At 42.8% G+C, this 15,216-nt stretch overlaps 1 protein-coding gene across 3 annotated transcripts in view; it reads left to right on the forward strand.

Annotated features, from left to right (window-relative positions):
- Positions 1–15,216, forward strand: part of LOC135542299 (DCC-interacting protein 13-alpha-like) — a 28,187-nt gene that overhangs the window by 3,058 nt on the left and 9,913 nt on the right. For 2 of the 3 annotated variants that reach the window (XM_064969170.1, XM_064969172.1), the window contains exons 2-18: positions 7,284–7,382; positions 7,554–7,613; positions 7,815–7,886; positions 8,712–8,799; positions 9,028–9,069; positions 9,180–9,238; positions 9,380–9,526; positions 10,150–10,232; positions 10,408–10,566; positions 10,841–11,029; positions 11,154–11,196; positions 11,314–11,370; positions 11,609–11,700; positions 12,047–12,232; positions 12,384–12,436; positions 12,643–12,817; positions 12,906–12,942. In XM_064969170.1, coding sequence (XP_064825242.1) covers positions 7,284–7,382; positions 7,554–7,613; positions 7,815–7,886; positions 8,712–8,799; positions 9,028–9,069; positions 9,180–9,238; positions 9,380–9,526; positions 10,150–10,232; positions 10,408–10,566; positions 10,841–11,029; positions 11,154–11,196; positions 11,314–11,370; positions 11,609–11,700; positions 12,047–12,232; positions 12,384–12,436; positions 12,643–12,817; positions 12,906–12,942 — 1,641 coding nt within the window. The remainder of the gene's footprint in view (positions 1–7,283; positions 7,383–7,553; positions 7,614–7,814; positions 7,887–8,711; positions 8,800–9,027; positions 9,070–9,179; positions 9,239–9,379; positions 9,527–10,149; positions 10,233–10,407; positions 10,567–10,840; positions 11,030–11,153; positions 11,197–11,313; positions 11,371–11,608; positions 11,701–12,046; positions 12,233–12,383; positions 12,437–12,642; positions 12,818–12,905; positions 12,943–15,216) is intronic. The other variant, XM_064969171.1, reaches the window with a different exon arrangement.

The following is a 15,216-nucleotide window of genomic DNA, read 5'->3' on the forward strand; positions in this document are numbered from 1 at the left end:
ACATTGTTTACCATGATTTAATACATGTTATTAACACGGTGCTCCATTTTAAAATAAACTTTATTACATGAAACAAAATGTTTAGCCTCAGGGCATTTCCATCGAAAAGGACTCGTGAGCACCAACATGTAAAGTTCTTAGGAGCATATCAAATTGGGGGTTAAATGAAAGCGAAGACTATGTTTTTGGTATATGAAGTCAATGATATCTTTTTTGACAATTTTCCATCTTAAAAATATGGCATAAGTTCATGGTTTCATTTTCTCAATGAACAGATGGAAAGGGGTTCTTAGACAACATCTACCAGAAAAAGTTTTAAAGGGAATCAAATGAAACAAAACACAATCATGTTGACGTAAAGACCCCTACCAACTAATATCAACACTTATCTATAGTGTAGGAGAAATTGTTTACCTTCTGTAAGTTTAAGATACGTTGCCTTGTAATTCTGTTACCAAAAACCCACATCTTTAATATATTTTCTAATGTCTCTCCCTGACAGAAGTAACAAGTAATGGTAGACCTACCAATGGTAGACCTATAGTGATTTTACTGATATCAATTTTGTTTATGAATTGATTCAAACTCGTTACCTCTCCCAGCTCTTACGGACACCTACCCATGAGCCCCCTCTCTTTCCATTTACTGTAACCAGCATCCTCACCCATTGAGCACCAACCAACACCGGACGTTCATGGACATTGAACATTTGGTCAGTCCACCCTGGCCTTGATGTTACGTTCACAGATGGACTGGACTGGACCAAATCGGAACCTATCATAGATGTATGTTTCACAAGTTTGGATCGCACAGTACAGTGGGTAGAGTAAAGTACAAAACAGTACAGAGTACAGTACTTAGAGTAGAGTACAGTACAATGCAGTACAATAAAAAAAGAGTACAGTAGAGTATTGTAATGCCTTTTATAAATTGTTTTTGGCTTGACCATGAGCGCTGCACGTGCACAGAGAGAACCATCACATTCATGCGTTTTAATTTTCGAAGCATTTGATATGTCATCCAATCCCTATCAGCTACTGTACTGTATGTAGCTAGCTACCTAGAGTATCCAACAAAACATGTACAATACAGTGGTAGGCTATTCGTCAGTCTTTCCTGTCTGTTGCAGAACGGTCTGGCTCTGAACAGCAGTGTCAGTGGAATTAGGCCATAGAAATAGAATACATTTCATTCTAGTCATTCTATTTCTATGGTTGAGGCGCTATACTATACTAGACTTGGTCATATGGAGAAAAATCCATATTGAGATAAATTGCCTGAATTAATGCGATAACAATAAAGTGCACCACAATTAGAAATATTTATTATCCTTTAAATTACGACTCAGTGTTGTCGTACTCGAGACCGTTCTCGAGTCTGGTCTCAAGACCACATATTGAGTGTCTCGGTCTTGTCTCAGTGTCAGATACATTTTTACTCGGTCCCGGACAAAGAGGACTCAGGCAAGACCAGAGGAGTAAAAAATAGATAATTACCAGCTCCCGTTCAGTCGTTGTATGAAACTCCTTGGTCAGGTCAAACATCCACACTCCTTTCATGACACATACATTTTTCTCTATCTCTACAAGCATTTTCTGATCTGTTGAAACAGCAATGAGCAAGTGCTCAAATACATTTATATAACTTAGTGTCCCACCATGTACAATATAGGCAACGAGCTAGGCAATGGTGATTGTTTAATTTTATAGTGCAGAGAATGAAGTTGGGTTACTTCTAAGTGACTTTCGGTTAGTCCTAAGTCGTCTCAACCAACATTGTGACTTTCCAATTATAATATTGATTGAGGCCTGTACAGTGCATTTGGAAGTATTCAGTATTCAGACCTCTTGACTTTTTCCACATTTTGTTACGTTACAGCCTTACTCTAAAATTTATTAAATCGTTTTTTTCTCTCATCAATATACACACAGTACCCCATAATGACAAAGCAAAAACAGGTTTGGAAATATCACATTTTACATAAGTTTTCAGACCCTTCACTCAGTACTTTGTTGAAGAACCTTTGGCAGTGATTACAGCCTCAAGTCTTCTTGGGTATGACGCTACAAGCTTGGCACACATTTATTTGGGGAGTTTCTCCCATTTTTCTCTCTGTCAGGTTGGATGGGGAGCGTTGCTGCACAGTTATTTTCAGGTCTTTCCAGAGATGTTCGATTGGGTTCAAGTCTAGGCTCTGGCTGGGCCACTCAAGGACATTCAGAGACTTGTCCTGAATACACTCCTGTGTTGTTGGCTGTCTGCTTAGGTGTCGTTGTCCTGTTGGAAGGTGAACCTTCGCCCCAGCCTGAGATCCTGAGTGCTCTGTCTGGAGCAGGTTTTCATCAAGTATCTCTCTGTACTTTGCTCTGTTTATCTTTCCCTCGATCCTGACTAGTCTCCCAGTCCCTGCCGCTGACAAATATCCCCACAGCATGATGCTGCCACCACCATGCTTCACCGTAGGGTTGGTGCCAGGTTTCCTCCAGACGTGTCGCTTGGCATTTAAGCCAAAGAGTTCAATCTTGGTTTTATCAGACCAGAGAGTCTTGTTTCTCATGGTGTGAGAGTCCTTTAGGTGCCTTTTGGCAAACTCCAAGCGGGTTGTCAAATGCCTTTTACTGAGGAGTGGCTCCCGTGTGGCCACTCTACCATAAAAGCCTGATTGTTGGAGTGCTGCAGAGATGGTTGTGCTTCTGGAAGGTTCTCCCATCTCCACAGAGGAGCTCTGTCAGAGTGACCATTCGCTTCTTGGACACCTCCCTGACCAAGGCATATCTCCCCCGATTGCTCAGTTTGGTCAGGTGGCCAGCACTAGGAAGAGTCTTGGTGGTTCCATACTTCTTCCATTTAAGAATGATGGAGGCCACTTTTTTCTTGAGGACCTTCAAAGCTGCTTGTATATTTTGGCACCCTTCCCCAGATCTGTGCCTCGACACAGTCTCGGAGCTGTACGGACAATTCCTTCGACCTAATGGCTTGGGGGACCTTATATTGCCAGGTGTGTGCCTTTCCAAATAATATCCAATCAATTGAATTTACCAATCAAGTCGTAGAAACATCTCGAGGATGATGAATGGAAACCGGATGCACCTGAGCTCAATTTCGAGTCTCATAGCAAAGTGTCTGAATAATTATGTAAATAAGGTATTTCTGTTGTCTAAAATGTCTAAAAACCTGTTTTCGCTTTTTTATTATCGGGTATTGTGTGCAGATAAGAAATAACAATTTAATACATTTTTGACTAAGGTTGTATTTATTTTATTTAACCTTTATTTTAACTAGGCAAGTCAGTTAAAGAACATTCTTATTTCCAACGGCGGCTTAGGAACGGTGGGTTAACTGCCTTGTTCAGGGGCAGAATGACAGATTTTACCTTGTCGGCTCGAGGATTTGATCTAGCAGTCTTTCGGCCACTGGTCCAATGCTCTAACCACTAGGCTACCTGCCACCCCTGTAACGTAAGTGAGTGTATATACTGTACTCGATACCATCTACTGCATCTTGCCTATGACGTTCTGTACCATCACTCATTCATATCTTTATGTACATATTCTTTATCCCTTTACACTTGTTTGTATAAGGTAGTAGTTTTGGAATTGTTAGGTTAGATTACTCGTTGGTTATTACTGCATTGTCGGGACTAGAAGCACAAGCATTTCGCTACACTCGCATTAACATCTGCTAACCATATGTATGTGATTAATACATTTGATTTGAAATGTGGAAAAAGTCAAAGGGTCTGAATGCTTCCCGAAATGCACCGTATATGTGGGATACAGCGATGAGGTAATTATTAAAAAATAATGTTAAACACTATTATTGCACACAGAGTGAGTCCATGCAACTTATTATGTGACTTGTTCAGCACATTTTTACTCCTGAACTTATTTAGGCTTGCCATAACAAAGGGGTTGAGTACTTCTTTCCATTTTGACATTAGGGGGTATTTTGTGTAGGCCAGTGACACACAATTGCAAATTAATACATTTTAAATTCAGGTTGTAACACAACAAAAGTCAAGGGCTGTGAATACTTTCTGAAGTCACTGTCATGTTTAATGATTGTGCAGTGCCAGTCAAAAGATTGGACAAACCTACCCATTCAAGGGTTTTTCTACATTGTAGAATAATAGTGAAATGTCAAAACTATGAAATAACACATATGGAGTCATGTAGTAACCAAAAGAAGTGTTAAACAAATCCAGATATATTTTAGATTAGAGTTTCTTCAAAGTAGCCACCCTTTGCCTTGATGACAGCTTTGCACACGCTTGGCATTCTCTCAACTAGCTTCACCTGGAACGTTCCCACATATGCTGAGGACTTGTTGGCTGTTTTCCTTCACTCTGCAGTTCAACTCATCCCAAACCATCTTAATTGGGTTGAGGTCAGGGGATTGTGGAGGCTAGGTCATCTGATGTTGTACTTCATCAAATCAAATCCATTTTTATTAGTCACATGCTCCGAATACAACCAATGTTAACCTTAGAGTGAAATGCTTACTTCTGAGCCCCTAACCAACAGTGCAGTTAAAAAACAATCAGAATAAAAAATGAAAGCAACAAGTAATTAAAGAGCAGCAGTAAAATAACAATAGTGAGACCATATACAGGGGGGTACCGGTACAGAGTCAATGTGTGGGGGCACCGGTTGGTTGAGGTAATACAGTTGAAGTTGGAAGTTTACATACACTTAGACTGTAGTCTTTAAAACTAGTTTTTCAACCACTCCACAAATTGCTTCTTAACAAACTATAGTTTTGGCAATTCGGTTAGGACATCTACTTTGACCACACAGCTGTCATACCACTCAGGAAGGAAACACGTTCTGTCTCCTAGAGATTAATGTATTTTGGTGCAAAAAGTGCAAATCAATCCCAGAACAACAGCAAAGGACCTTGTGAAGATGCTGGAGGAAACAGGTACGAAAGTATCTATATCCACAGTAAAATGAGTCCTATATCGACATAACCTGAAAGGCCGCTCAGCAAGAAAGAAGCCACTGCTCCAAAACCGCCATAAAAAAGCCAGACTACAGTTTAGATCTGCACATGGGGACAAAGATGGTACTTTTTGAAGAAATGTCCTTTGGTCTGATGAAACAAAAAGGAAGTGTTTGGTCATAATGACCATCGTTATGTTTGGAGGAAATAGAGGGAGGCTTGCAAGCCAATGAACACCATCCCAACCGTGAACCACAGGTGGTGGCAGCATCATGTTGTGGGGGTGCTTTGCTACACGAAGGACTGGTGCACTTCACAAAATAGATGGCATCATGAGGGAGGAAAATTATGTGGATATATTGAAGCAACATCTCAAGACATCAGTTAGGAAGTTAAAGCTTGGTCGCAAATGGGTCTTCCAAATAGACAATGACCCCAAGCATACTTCCAAATTAGTGGCAAAATGGCTTAAGGACAACAAAGTCAAGGTATTGGAGTAGCCATCACAAAGCCCTGACCTCAATCCTATAGAAAATGTGTGGGCAGAACTGAAAAAGCGTGTGTGAGCAAGGAGGCCTACAATTCTGACTCCGTTACACGAGCTGTCAGGAGGAATGGGCCAAAATTCACCCAACAATTGTGGGAAGCTTGTGGAAGGCTACCTGAAACGTTTGACTCAAGTTCAACAATTTAAAGGCAATGATACCAAATACCAATTTAGTGTATGTAGACTTCTGACCCACTGGGAATGTGATGAAAGAAATAAAAGCTGAAATAAATCATTCTCTCTGCTATTATTCTGACATTTCACATTCTTAAAATTAAGTGGTGATCCTAACTGCCTTAAAACAGGGCATTTTTACTAGGATTAAATGTCAGGAATTGTGAAACTGAGTTGAAATGTATTTCGCTAACGTGTATGTAAACTTCCGACTTCAACTGTATATACATGTAGGTAGAGTTATTAAAGTGACTATGCATATATGATAACAACAGAGTAGAAGCGGTGTAAAAGTGGAAGGGGGGGGCAATGCAAACAGTCTGCGTAGCCATTTCATTCGATTTTCATTAGTCTTATGGCTTGGAAGTAAAAAACTGTTTAGAAGCCTCTTGGACCTAGACTTTGCGCTCCGGTACCCCTTGCCATGCGGTAGTAGAGAGAACAGTCTATGACTAGGGTGGCTGGAGTCTGACAATTTTTAGGGCCTTTCTCTGACACCGCCTGGTGTAGAGGTCCTGGATGGCAGGAAGCTTTGCGCCAGTGATGTACTGGGCCTTACGCACTACCCCCTGTAGTGCCTTGCGGTTGGAGGCCAAGTGGTTGCCATACCAGACAGTGATGCAAAAAGTCTGGATGCTCTCGATGGTGCATGCCAAATCTTTTCAGTCTCCTGAGGGAGAATAGGTTTTATCGTGCTCTCTTCATCACTCTCCTTGGTCAAATAGGCCTTACACAGCCTGAAGGTGTGTTGGGTCATTGTCCTGTTGAAAAACAAATGATAGTCCCTATAAGCGCAAACCAGCATGGCTACCACAGCATTCCTCAGCAATTAAACCCTCCCATCTGGTTTGCGCTTAGTGGGACTATCATTTGTTTGAGTAGGTTTGTCCAAACTTTTGACTGGTACTGTATGTATTTTGCGAAATTTGTGTTTTGAGAAGACAACTGCATTTAAAAAACGCATTTACTGTTTTACAAAAAGCCACAGACTTCAGTGTCTTGTGGACTCTGTTTTGAAAATCTACAACATTGTTCTGAAAAATGCTTGTACACGATTGAGAAAAGACATGACAGTTTATCTATGGGGGATATTGTTTGAATGGGGGAAATTGTTTGAAAGTTGCGCAATTACTATTTACGAGATGTTAGTTCATACTGCAAGAAATCTGATAGGTTGGAACACGTCATCATATTTACTCTATAAGTCTGTGGAAGAAGGTGTGAACCATGAGCCTCCTAGGTTTTGTATTGAAGTCAATGTACCCAGAGGAGGGTGCTGTTGAGGCTACTGTAGAACTTCATTGCGAAACAGTGTCTTTAATCAGTTATGTAGTTTTTAGTATAATTGAATTTAAAAAGGATAACATTTTTTATGATCATTATTTCAATTTTTATGAAATTCACTGTGTGGGATGGACCTCCCATTCCACCGAGGAGCCTCCATCGGTGGCGTGACTACAATAGTCAGAGGGGTTGGCTAAAGCTACAGATCTGGGACCAGATTAGCCTTGCACAAGGGTGACATAAGTGTGCCATCTAAGCTACCTACTTCAGGTCAACCTAACCTGAATGTTTCCTGAGTTGAGTGCTTCCTTCATCCAGTGTGTTTCTCTGTTGCCAGACGCGCTCCCTGCTCGGCGTGTTTGAGGAGGATGCAGCTGCCATATCGAAATACTCCCAGCAGCTCTTCCAGGCCATGCACAGAATCTACGATGCACAGGTGAGCAATGACCTCTGGGATATGCTCATGCCAGTTAGTGTCCAGGCTTTTAAAAACAAGCAAAAATGCAAGCATGCACACACTCAATACTCTCACTCACACACACACACCTTTTCTTTATATTGCTCCTACAGCTCGTTAGATGAAACGGACATGACTCCTTTTTTTCAGAATGAGTTGAGTGCTGCCACCCATCTCACCTCCAAACTTCTGAAGGGGTATGAGAAACAGGTAGGCCTATGTTCTCAGTGTCAACATGCTGGAATGATGTACAGTATGTATGTATTTCTTTTTCATGCATCTTCCAAGAAACCCTTACGGTTTGAACATTAGTTGAATGCGCTGACTATGTCCCTCCAGATAAGAGCGTCTGATAAATGGCTGAATTCGCGAATGTAAAATGGTTTAGGGCTGACTGGGCTGTCTTTGCAGCGTTTCCCTCTTTGCTGTGATGACGAGGTCATGAGCTCCACTCTGCAGCAGTTTGCCAAAGTCATAGACGAGGTGAGAACACACGCAGCGGGTCCGCTGCTCTGCCCTCATTAACTCATCCTCCTCGCTGTGGCACGCTGCTGCTCAAATAGGATTATACCGTCTTAACCTTTTTCATCTCTACCTTTTCTTAATTACACCACACTATACACACTCTCCCACTTTGCACGATCACCTCTCCTCTACTCTTCTTTTCTCCGTTCTCTTCATCTTAAAATCTTTCTTCTCTCCTTTCCTTTCATTTTCTTCCTTCTTTCTTTCTCTCTGTGTCTTAACCTTCATTAGTTACACTACACTGTAAACACTCACACTTTAACCGCTCCCTTCCTTTCTCTTTCTTCTATTGCTTCCTACATTCCGTCCATCTTAACCTCTACATTTCTTCTCTCCTTTCCTTCTCTCTTTCTTAACCTCTCCCTTTTTTTCTCTCCTTTCCTTTCTCTCTGTCTTAACCTCTCCCTTTCTGTTCTCCTTTCCTTCTGTCTGTCTTAACCTCTCCCTTTCTGTTCTCATTTCCTTCTGTCTGTCTTAACCTCACCTTTTTTTCTATCCTTTCCTTTCTCTCTGTCTCAACCTCTCCCTTTCTGTTCTCATTTCCTTCTGTCTGTCTTAACCTCTCCCATCAGTCACTCCACACAGGCTCCTCCCTCACTCTTCACTTCAAGCCATCCCTTCCTTCACCCTGTTTTTTCCATATCCCTTCCATCTTTCTTCCTTCTCTCTCTTCCATCTCTCTAACCTCCCCCACCTCTCCTCTCCACCTGTCTGATGAGAAACACAAGATACGTTTCCCTGAGGAGATTCAGTAACGTAACTAACCTGTCTTCTCTCCCACAGCTGAGTTCCTGTCATGCAGTGCTGTCCACTCAGCTGGCTGATGCCATGATGTTTCCCATCACTCAGTTTAAGGAGAGGGACTTAAAAGGTAGGACTCTGAAAGAGTTCCATTCTCATGTTGTATTGTTCATACAGAGATCATGTACATTTACGAGAGATGGAGACAGATTAGAGGGATGCATGGTGAAGAGGTGGGACTGGGGATCGGAGCCCTGGTCCCCAAGGGCATGTCGTTAGAGGGTGGCTGCGTTTGGTAGTGGCAGAATGTGAGCCGTTTGAAATGGACGTTAACCTTCTCTCTCTCTCTCCCCTACAGAGATCCTGACCCTGAAGGAAGTGTTCCAGATTGCCAGCGATGGTGAGTGAGAACTATTCAGTAAAACATGAAAACTTAATGTTGTGATGTTGGCATGATGTCTTGTTACAATGCCCATGTTGTACATGTAATAACACATTTTCTGTCGACAGATCACGACATGGCCATCAACAGATACAGCCGTCTCTCTAAAAGGAGGGACAATGAGAAGGTAAGGTTTCTTAATATAACGTGACGTTGTTGTAACAATAACTTCCTCGCCAAATAAAACCTGACATTTGTGTGCGCGCTTCCGTGTGTATGTCTGCGTGCGTTTGTTGTGTATGTGTGTGTGTGCGCGTCTTCTCTCCAGGTGAAGGGTGAGGTGATGGAGGATGTGTACACCTCCAGGAAGAAGCAGCACCAGACCATGATGCACTACTTCACAGCCCTCAACACGCTGCAGTACAAGAAAAAGATGTCCCTCCTGGAGCCACTACTGGGATACATGCAAGCACAGGTACATCAACCTTACTTTCTCTCTCTCTCCTCTCTCTCTCTCTCGCTCGCTCTGTATTTCTTTCTCTCGCTCGCTCTGTATTTCTTTCTGTCTCTCGCTCGCTGTATTTCTTTCTCTCTCTCGCTGTATTTCTTTCTCTCTCGCTCTCTGTATTTCTTTCTCTCGCTCTCTATATTTCCTTCTCTCTCTCGCTCGCTCTGTATTTCTTTCTCTCTCTCGCTCGCTCTGTATTTCTTTCTCTCTCTCGCTCACTCTGTATTTCTTTCTCTCTCTCGCTCGCTCTCTGTAATTTCTTTCTCTCTCTCGCTCTCTGTATTTCTCTCTCTCGCTCACTCTCTATTTCTTTCGCTCGCTCTCTGTATTTCTTTCTCTCGCTCTCTGTATTTCTTTCTCTCTCTCGCTCTCTGTATTTCTTTCTCTCTCGCTCGCTCTCTGTATTTCTTTCTCTCTCTCGCTCGCTCTCTGTATTTCTTTCTCTCTCGCTCGCTCTCTGTATTTCTTTCTCTCTCTCGCTCGCTCTCTGTATTTCTTTCTGTCTCTCACTCTCTGTATTTCTTTCTCTCTCTCTCTCCCTGCTGGAGCATATATTCTGACCAGCATGTCTGTCTTTCTGTATATCCCAGATCAGCTTCTTCAAGCTGGGATCAGAGAACCTGACCCAGCAGTGGGAAGACTTCCTCACCGACATAGGAACCAGTGTTCAGAAGTAAGCTTCATCTCCTATCCCCCAACCCCTTGAGATTTGTAGAGATCTGAAAAGATTGGATAGTCTTCAGCAGTGGTGGTAGCTCCATCTTTGCCCTCTATGAGGCCAAGTGGAATTGTCATATTGCTTAAAAAAAATTGAAGGTCGGGCGTGTAATGTGTTTGGTTGTGTCCAGTGTCCGCAGGGAGATGGCCGGGGAGGTGGATGTGATGCAACAGACCATCCAGGATATGGAGCAGGCCAATGACCTCCTCTACATGCCTGACCCTGACCCCAGTCTGGTTCCTGTCAACCGCAACCTCACACGCAAGGCCGGCTACCTCAACACTCGCAAGTAAGAAATGACTGCCTAGCCAAACAAACTGACCTTCCTCAGTCCTGCAACACTGTAGTTCAAGACCAACATATATTTTAAATAAACACCTGGGTTAGTAAATCAAATAAAAAGTCTGCTCGTTTCTATTTGAAGCAACAGTAGGGCAGCTCCTGCTTGTTTTTAAACTGATGCTTTTATTCATTTCTAGTGAAAGTGAATACGGTACAAAATGCCTTAATCGGAACGACAATATGTTTCTACCATGTTTTTACTCCTAAATGTGTTTCCTAAGTAAAACGGGCTTAGTGTCTTCATCCTGGGAGCGGCAGTACTTCTTCACCCAGGGAGGGAACCTGATGAGCCAGGCGCGGGGGGACGTGGCGGGGGGTCTTGTCATGGATATAGACAACTGCTCCGTCATGGCCGTGGACTGTGAGGACCGACGCTTCTGCTTCCAGATCACATCCTTCGACGGCAAGAAGTAATTTTTAACTAGCGATAAACGCTTTATGAAGTGTTGTTGTTACCTGAAGATTTCTAACTTAGTCACAAAAGAAAATGTGAATTTCCACAGACGTTACTGATGCGCTCGGTCTTTGTTTCAGAGTGGCCATCTTGCAGGCAGAGAGCAGGAAGGATTGTGAAGAGGTGCGACAGTAGTTTTAATTAAATGTATTGTGGATGTGTTTATGTATTGTATAAATGTATAATGTAGCTATGGTATCTCTTAATAACACTGTCCTGTGCTCCTCTTTTCTCCCTCAGTGGATTGCAACGATTAACAACATCTCAAAGAGGATATATCTCAGTGAGAACCCAGAGGTGAGTATCTTGCTATGCTCTGGAAAAGCCTGTGCTTGCATCATCTTTATATTTAGTTGATATTATCATAGATAGAGCAATGCTCCAACACCCCTGTGTGTGTCCATGGTGTGACATTCACCTAGCCAGTGCTGGATGTCTGGGATGGGATGTGGTTAGTGTGAATCTCATCTACCCTCTTTCTCTCTGTTGCCAAGCGCATTTCCTCTTTGCTGAAATGCCCTCTTTCTATTGGCAGGAAATCGCAGCCAGAGTGAACCAATCAGCTCTTGAGGCTGTGACACCATCTCCCTCCTTCCAGCAGAGGCATGAGAGTTTGCGGCCGAGCACGTGGGTTTCTGAACCGTCTCTCCTCACACAATCATAGACTTCATTATTTGGGCCTGGAGTTTTTCCTGATCTGCCTACGAAAATCTCTAGGCTTGGTTATACACATTACAGCCTATAACTAGCCTAGCCTAGCTCACCCTGTAACTTGGAGGCAAGTGTTTTTCCTGGTTTAGTCACATGGCCTGGAAAAAGTCCTGACCCTACTGTAGTGAAAGGTTTCTTGAGTACACCTTTTTTCTTATGTTCAATGAGGCTAGCATCCCTTGTTTCCATCTTTCTAACCTCCATCTCTTTTCTGTTCCCTGGGTCTCGTCCATCCGTCTCTACATCTATCCGTCCCGTGTAGACAAGGGCGGCCACCGGCAGCGCGGGCCAGCAGTGTGAGCTCGGCAGGCTCTGAGACGGCCTCCCCGGCCCTCTCCGTCCTCTCCTTGGACGCACTGGTGGCTCCAAACACGCCCATCCAGTTTGACATCATCTCTCCAGTCAGCGAGGAGGACGCAGGACAGGCGAAGGCTGCCGGACTGGGAAGGTCAGTACTACCCAGGGTTTCCTTAACGGTGTATAGGGGCAGGCCTAGCCCATGGTATGTGTTGAATGGAAAATAGTTCTGAGTCTACTACACTGTGCCAGTCATGTTCTTAAGATGTGGGTGTGTTTCTTTGCTCCCCCTTTTTTGAAAGAAGGACCAATCCTTTTGGTGAATCCGGAGGCACACCAGCGGAGGAGAGTGAAGGTAGGTGTGTGTGTGTGTGTGTGTGTGTGTGTGTGTGTGTGTGTGTGTGTGTGTGTGTGTGTGTGTGTGTGTGTGTGTGTGTGTGTGTGTGTGTGTGTGTGTGTGTGTGTGTGTGTGTGTGTTTCTCTCTCAGGTGGTCAGGTTAAAAGCGAAAGATTAATTTCTGTGGAAAAAGAAAAGAAAATTGACAATATGTGTCCATCCAGGCTCTATCCTGCACCAGCTGTTCTTTGCGCGTTTCCTGGGCTGTATGGAGGTGCAGAATGCGGACAGCTCTGACGTCATCTATGAGACCATGAGACAGATCCTAGCAGCCAGAGCCATACACAACATCTTCAGGATGACAGAGTCTCACCTGCTGGTCACCTGCGAATGCCTCAAGTGAGACACAAGCTCTTTGCCCTTATTATACAGGCATGGAAATTCATTCAATTCACAGACTTATCCTGTGTGTTGTTTTTGTTTTCAGGCTAATCGATCCTCAGACACAAGTCACACGGCTGAGGGTAGGCATGTGACTGATTGATTGTACAGTTGAAGTCGGAAGTTTACAAACACTTAGGTTGGAGTCATTAAAACTCGTTTTGCAACCACTCCACAAATTTCTTCTTAACAAACTATAGTTTATTTACTATAGAATATTTTCAACAACTGTTTATAAACAGATTATTTCACTTATAATTCACTGTATCCCAATTCCAGTGGGTCAGAAGTTTACATACACTAAGTTGACTGTGCCTTTAAACAGCTTGGAAAATTCAAGGAAATTATGTCATAGCTTTAGAAGCTTCTGATAGGCAAATTGACATAATTTGATTCAACTGGTGGTGTATCTGTGGATGTATTTCAAGGCCTACCTTCAAACTCAATGACTCTTTGTTTGACACCATGGGGAAATCGAAAGAAATCAGCCAAGACCTCAGAAAGAGAATTGTAGACCTCCACAAGTCTGGTTCATCATTGGGAGCAATTTCCAAACGCCTGAAGGGCGTCCATCTGTACAAACAATATTACACAAGTATAAACACCATGGGACTACACAGCCGTCATACCACTCAGGAAGGAGACGCGTTCTGTCTCCTAGAGATGAACGTACTTTGGTACGAAAAGTGCAAATCAATCCCAGAGCAACAGCAAAGGACCTTGTGAAGATGCTGGAGGAAACAGGCACAAAAGTATCTATATCTACAGTAAAATGAGTTCTATATCGACATAACCTGAAAGGCCACTCAGAAAGGAAGAAGCCACTGCTCCAAAACCGCCATAAAGACGCCAGGCTACAGTTTGCAACTGCACACGGGGTCAAAGATCATACTTTTTGGAGAAATATCCTCTTGTCTGATGAAACAAAAATAAAACAATTTGGCTATAATGTCCATTGTTATGTTTGGAGGAAAAAGAGGGAGGCTTGCAAGCCGAAGAACACCATCCCAACAGTGAAGCACGGGGGTGGCAGCATCATGTTGTGGGGGTGCTTTGTTGCAGGAGGGACTGGTGCACTTCACAAAATAGATGGCATCATGAGGAAAGAAAATTATGTGGATATACAGTGCCTTGCGAAAGTATTCGGCCACCTTGAACTTTGCGACCTTTTGCCACATTTCAGGCTTCAAACATAAATATATAAAACTGTATTTTTTTGTGAAGAATCAACAACAAGTGGGACACAATCATGAAATGGAATGACATTTATTGGATATTTCAAACTTTTTTAACAAATCAAAAACTGAAAAATTGGGTGTGCAAAATTATTCAGCCCCTTTACTTTCAGTGCAGCAAACTCTCTCCAGAAGTTCAGTGAGGATCTCTGAATGATCCAATGTTGACCTAAATGACTAATGATGATAAATACAATCCACCTGTGTGTATTCAAGTCTCCGTGTAAAAAGTGTAAATTTAAAGTTTGCCACAAGCCACCTGGGAGACACACCAAACATGTGGAAGAAGGTGCTCTGGTCAGATGAAACCAAAATTGAACTTTTTGGCAACAATGCAAAACGTTATGTTTGGTGTAAAAGCAACACAGCTCATCACCCTGAACACCCTATCCCCACTGTCAAACATGGTGGTGGCAGCATCATGGTTTGGGCCTGCTTTTCTTCAGCAGGGACAGGGAAGATGGTTAAAATTGATGGGAAGATGGATGGAGCCAAATACAGGACCATTCTGGAAGAAAACCTGATGGAGTCTGCAAAAGACCTGAGACTGGGACGGAGATTTGTCTTCCAACAAGACAATGATCCAAAACATAAAGCAAAATCTACAATGGAATGGTTCAAAAATAAACATATCCAGGTGTTAGAATGGCTAAGTCAAAGTCCAGACCTGAATCCAATCGAGAATCTGTGGAAAGAACTGAAAACTGCTGTTCACAAATGCTCTCCATCCAACCTCACTGAGCTCGAGCTGTTTTGCAAGGAGGAATGGGAAAAAATTTCAGTCTCTCGATGTGCAAAACTGATAGAGACATACCCCAAGCGACTTAAAGCTGTAATCGCAGCAAAAGGTGGCGCTACAAAGTATTAACTTAAGGGGGCTGAATAATTTTGCACGCCCAATTTTTCAGTTTTTGATTTGTTAAAAAAGTTTGAAATATCCAATAAATGTCGTTCCACTTCATGATTGTGTCCCACTTGTTGTTGATTCTTCACAAAAAAATACAGTTTTATATCTTTATGTTTGAAGCCTGAAATGTGGCAAAAGTTCGCAAAGTTCAAGGGGGCCGAATACTTTCGCAAGGCACTGTATTGAAGCAACATCTCAAGACATCACTCAGGAAG

This window comes from Oncorhynchus masou, chromosome 6, assembly GCF_036934945.1.
Source record: "Oncorhynchus masou masou isolate Uvic2021 chromosome 6, UVic_Omas_1.1, whole genome shotgun sequence".
Taxonomy (NCBI): domain Eukaryota; kingdom Metazoa; phylum Chordata; class Actinopteri; order Salmoniformes; family Salmonidae; genus Oncorhynchus; species Oncorhynchus masou.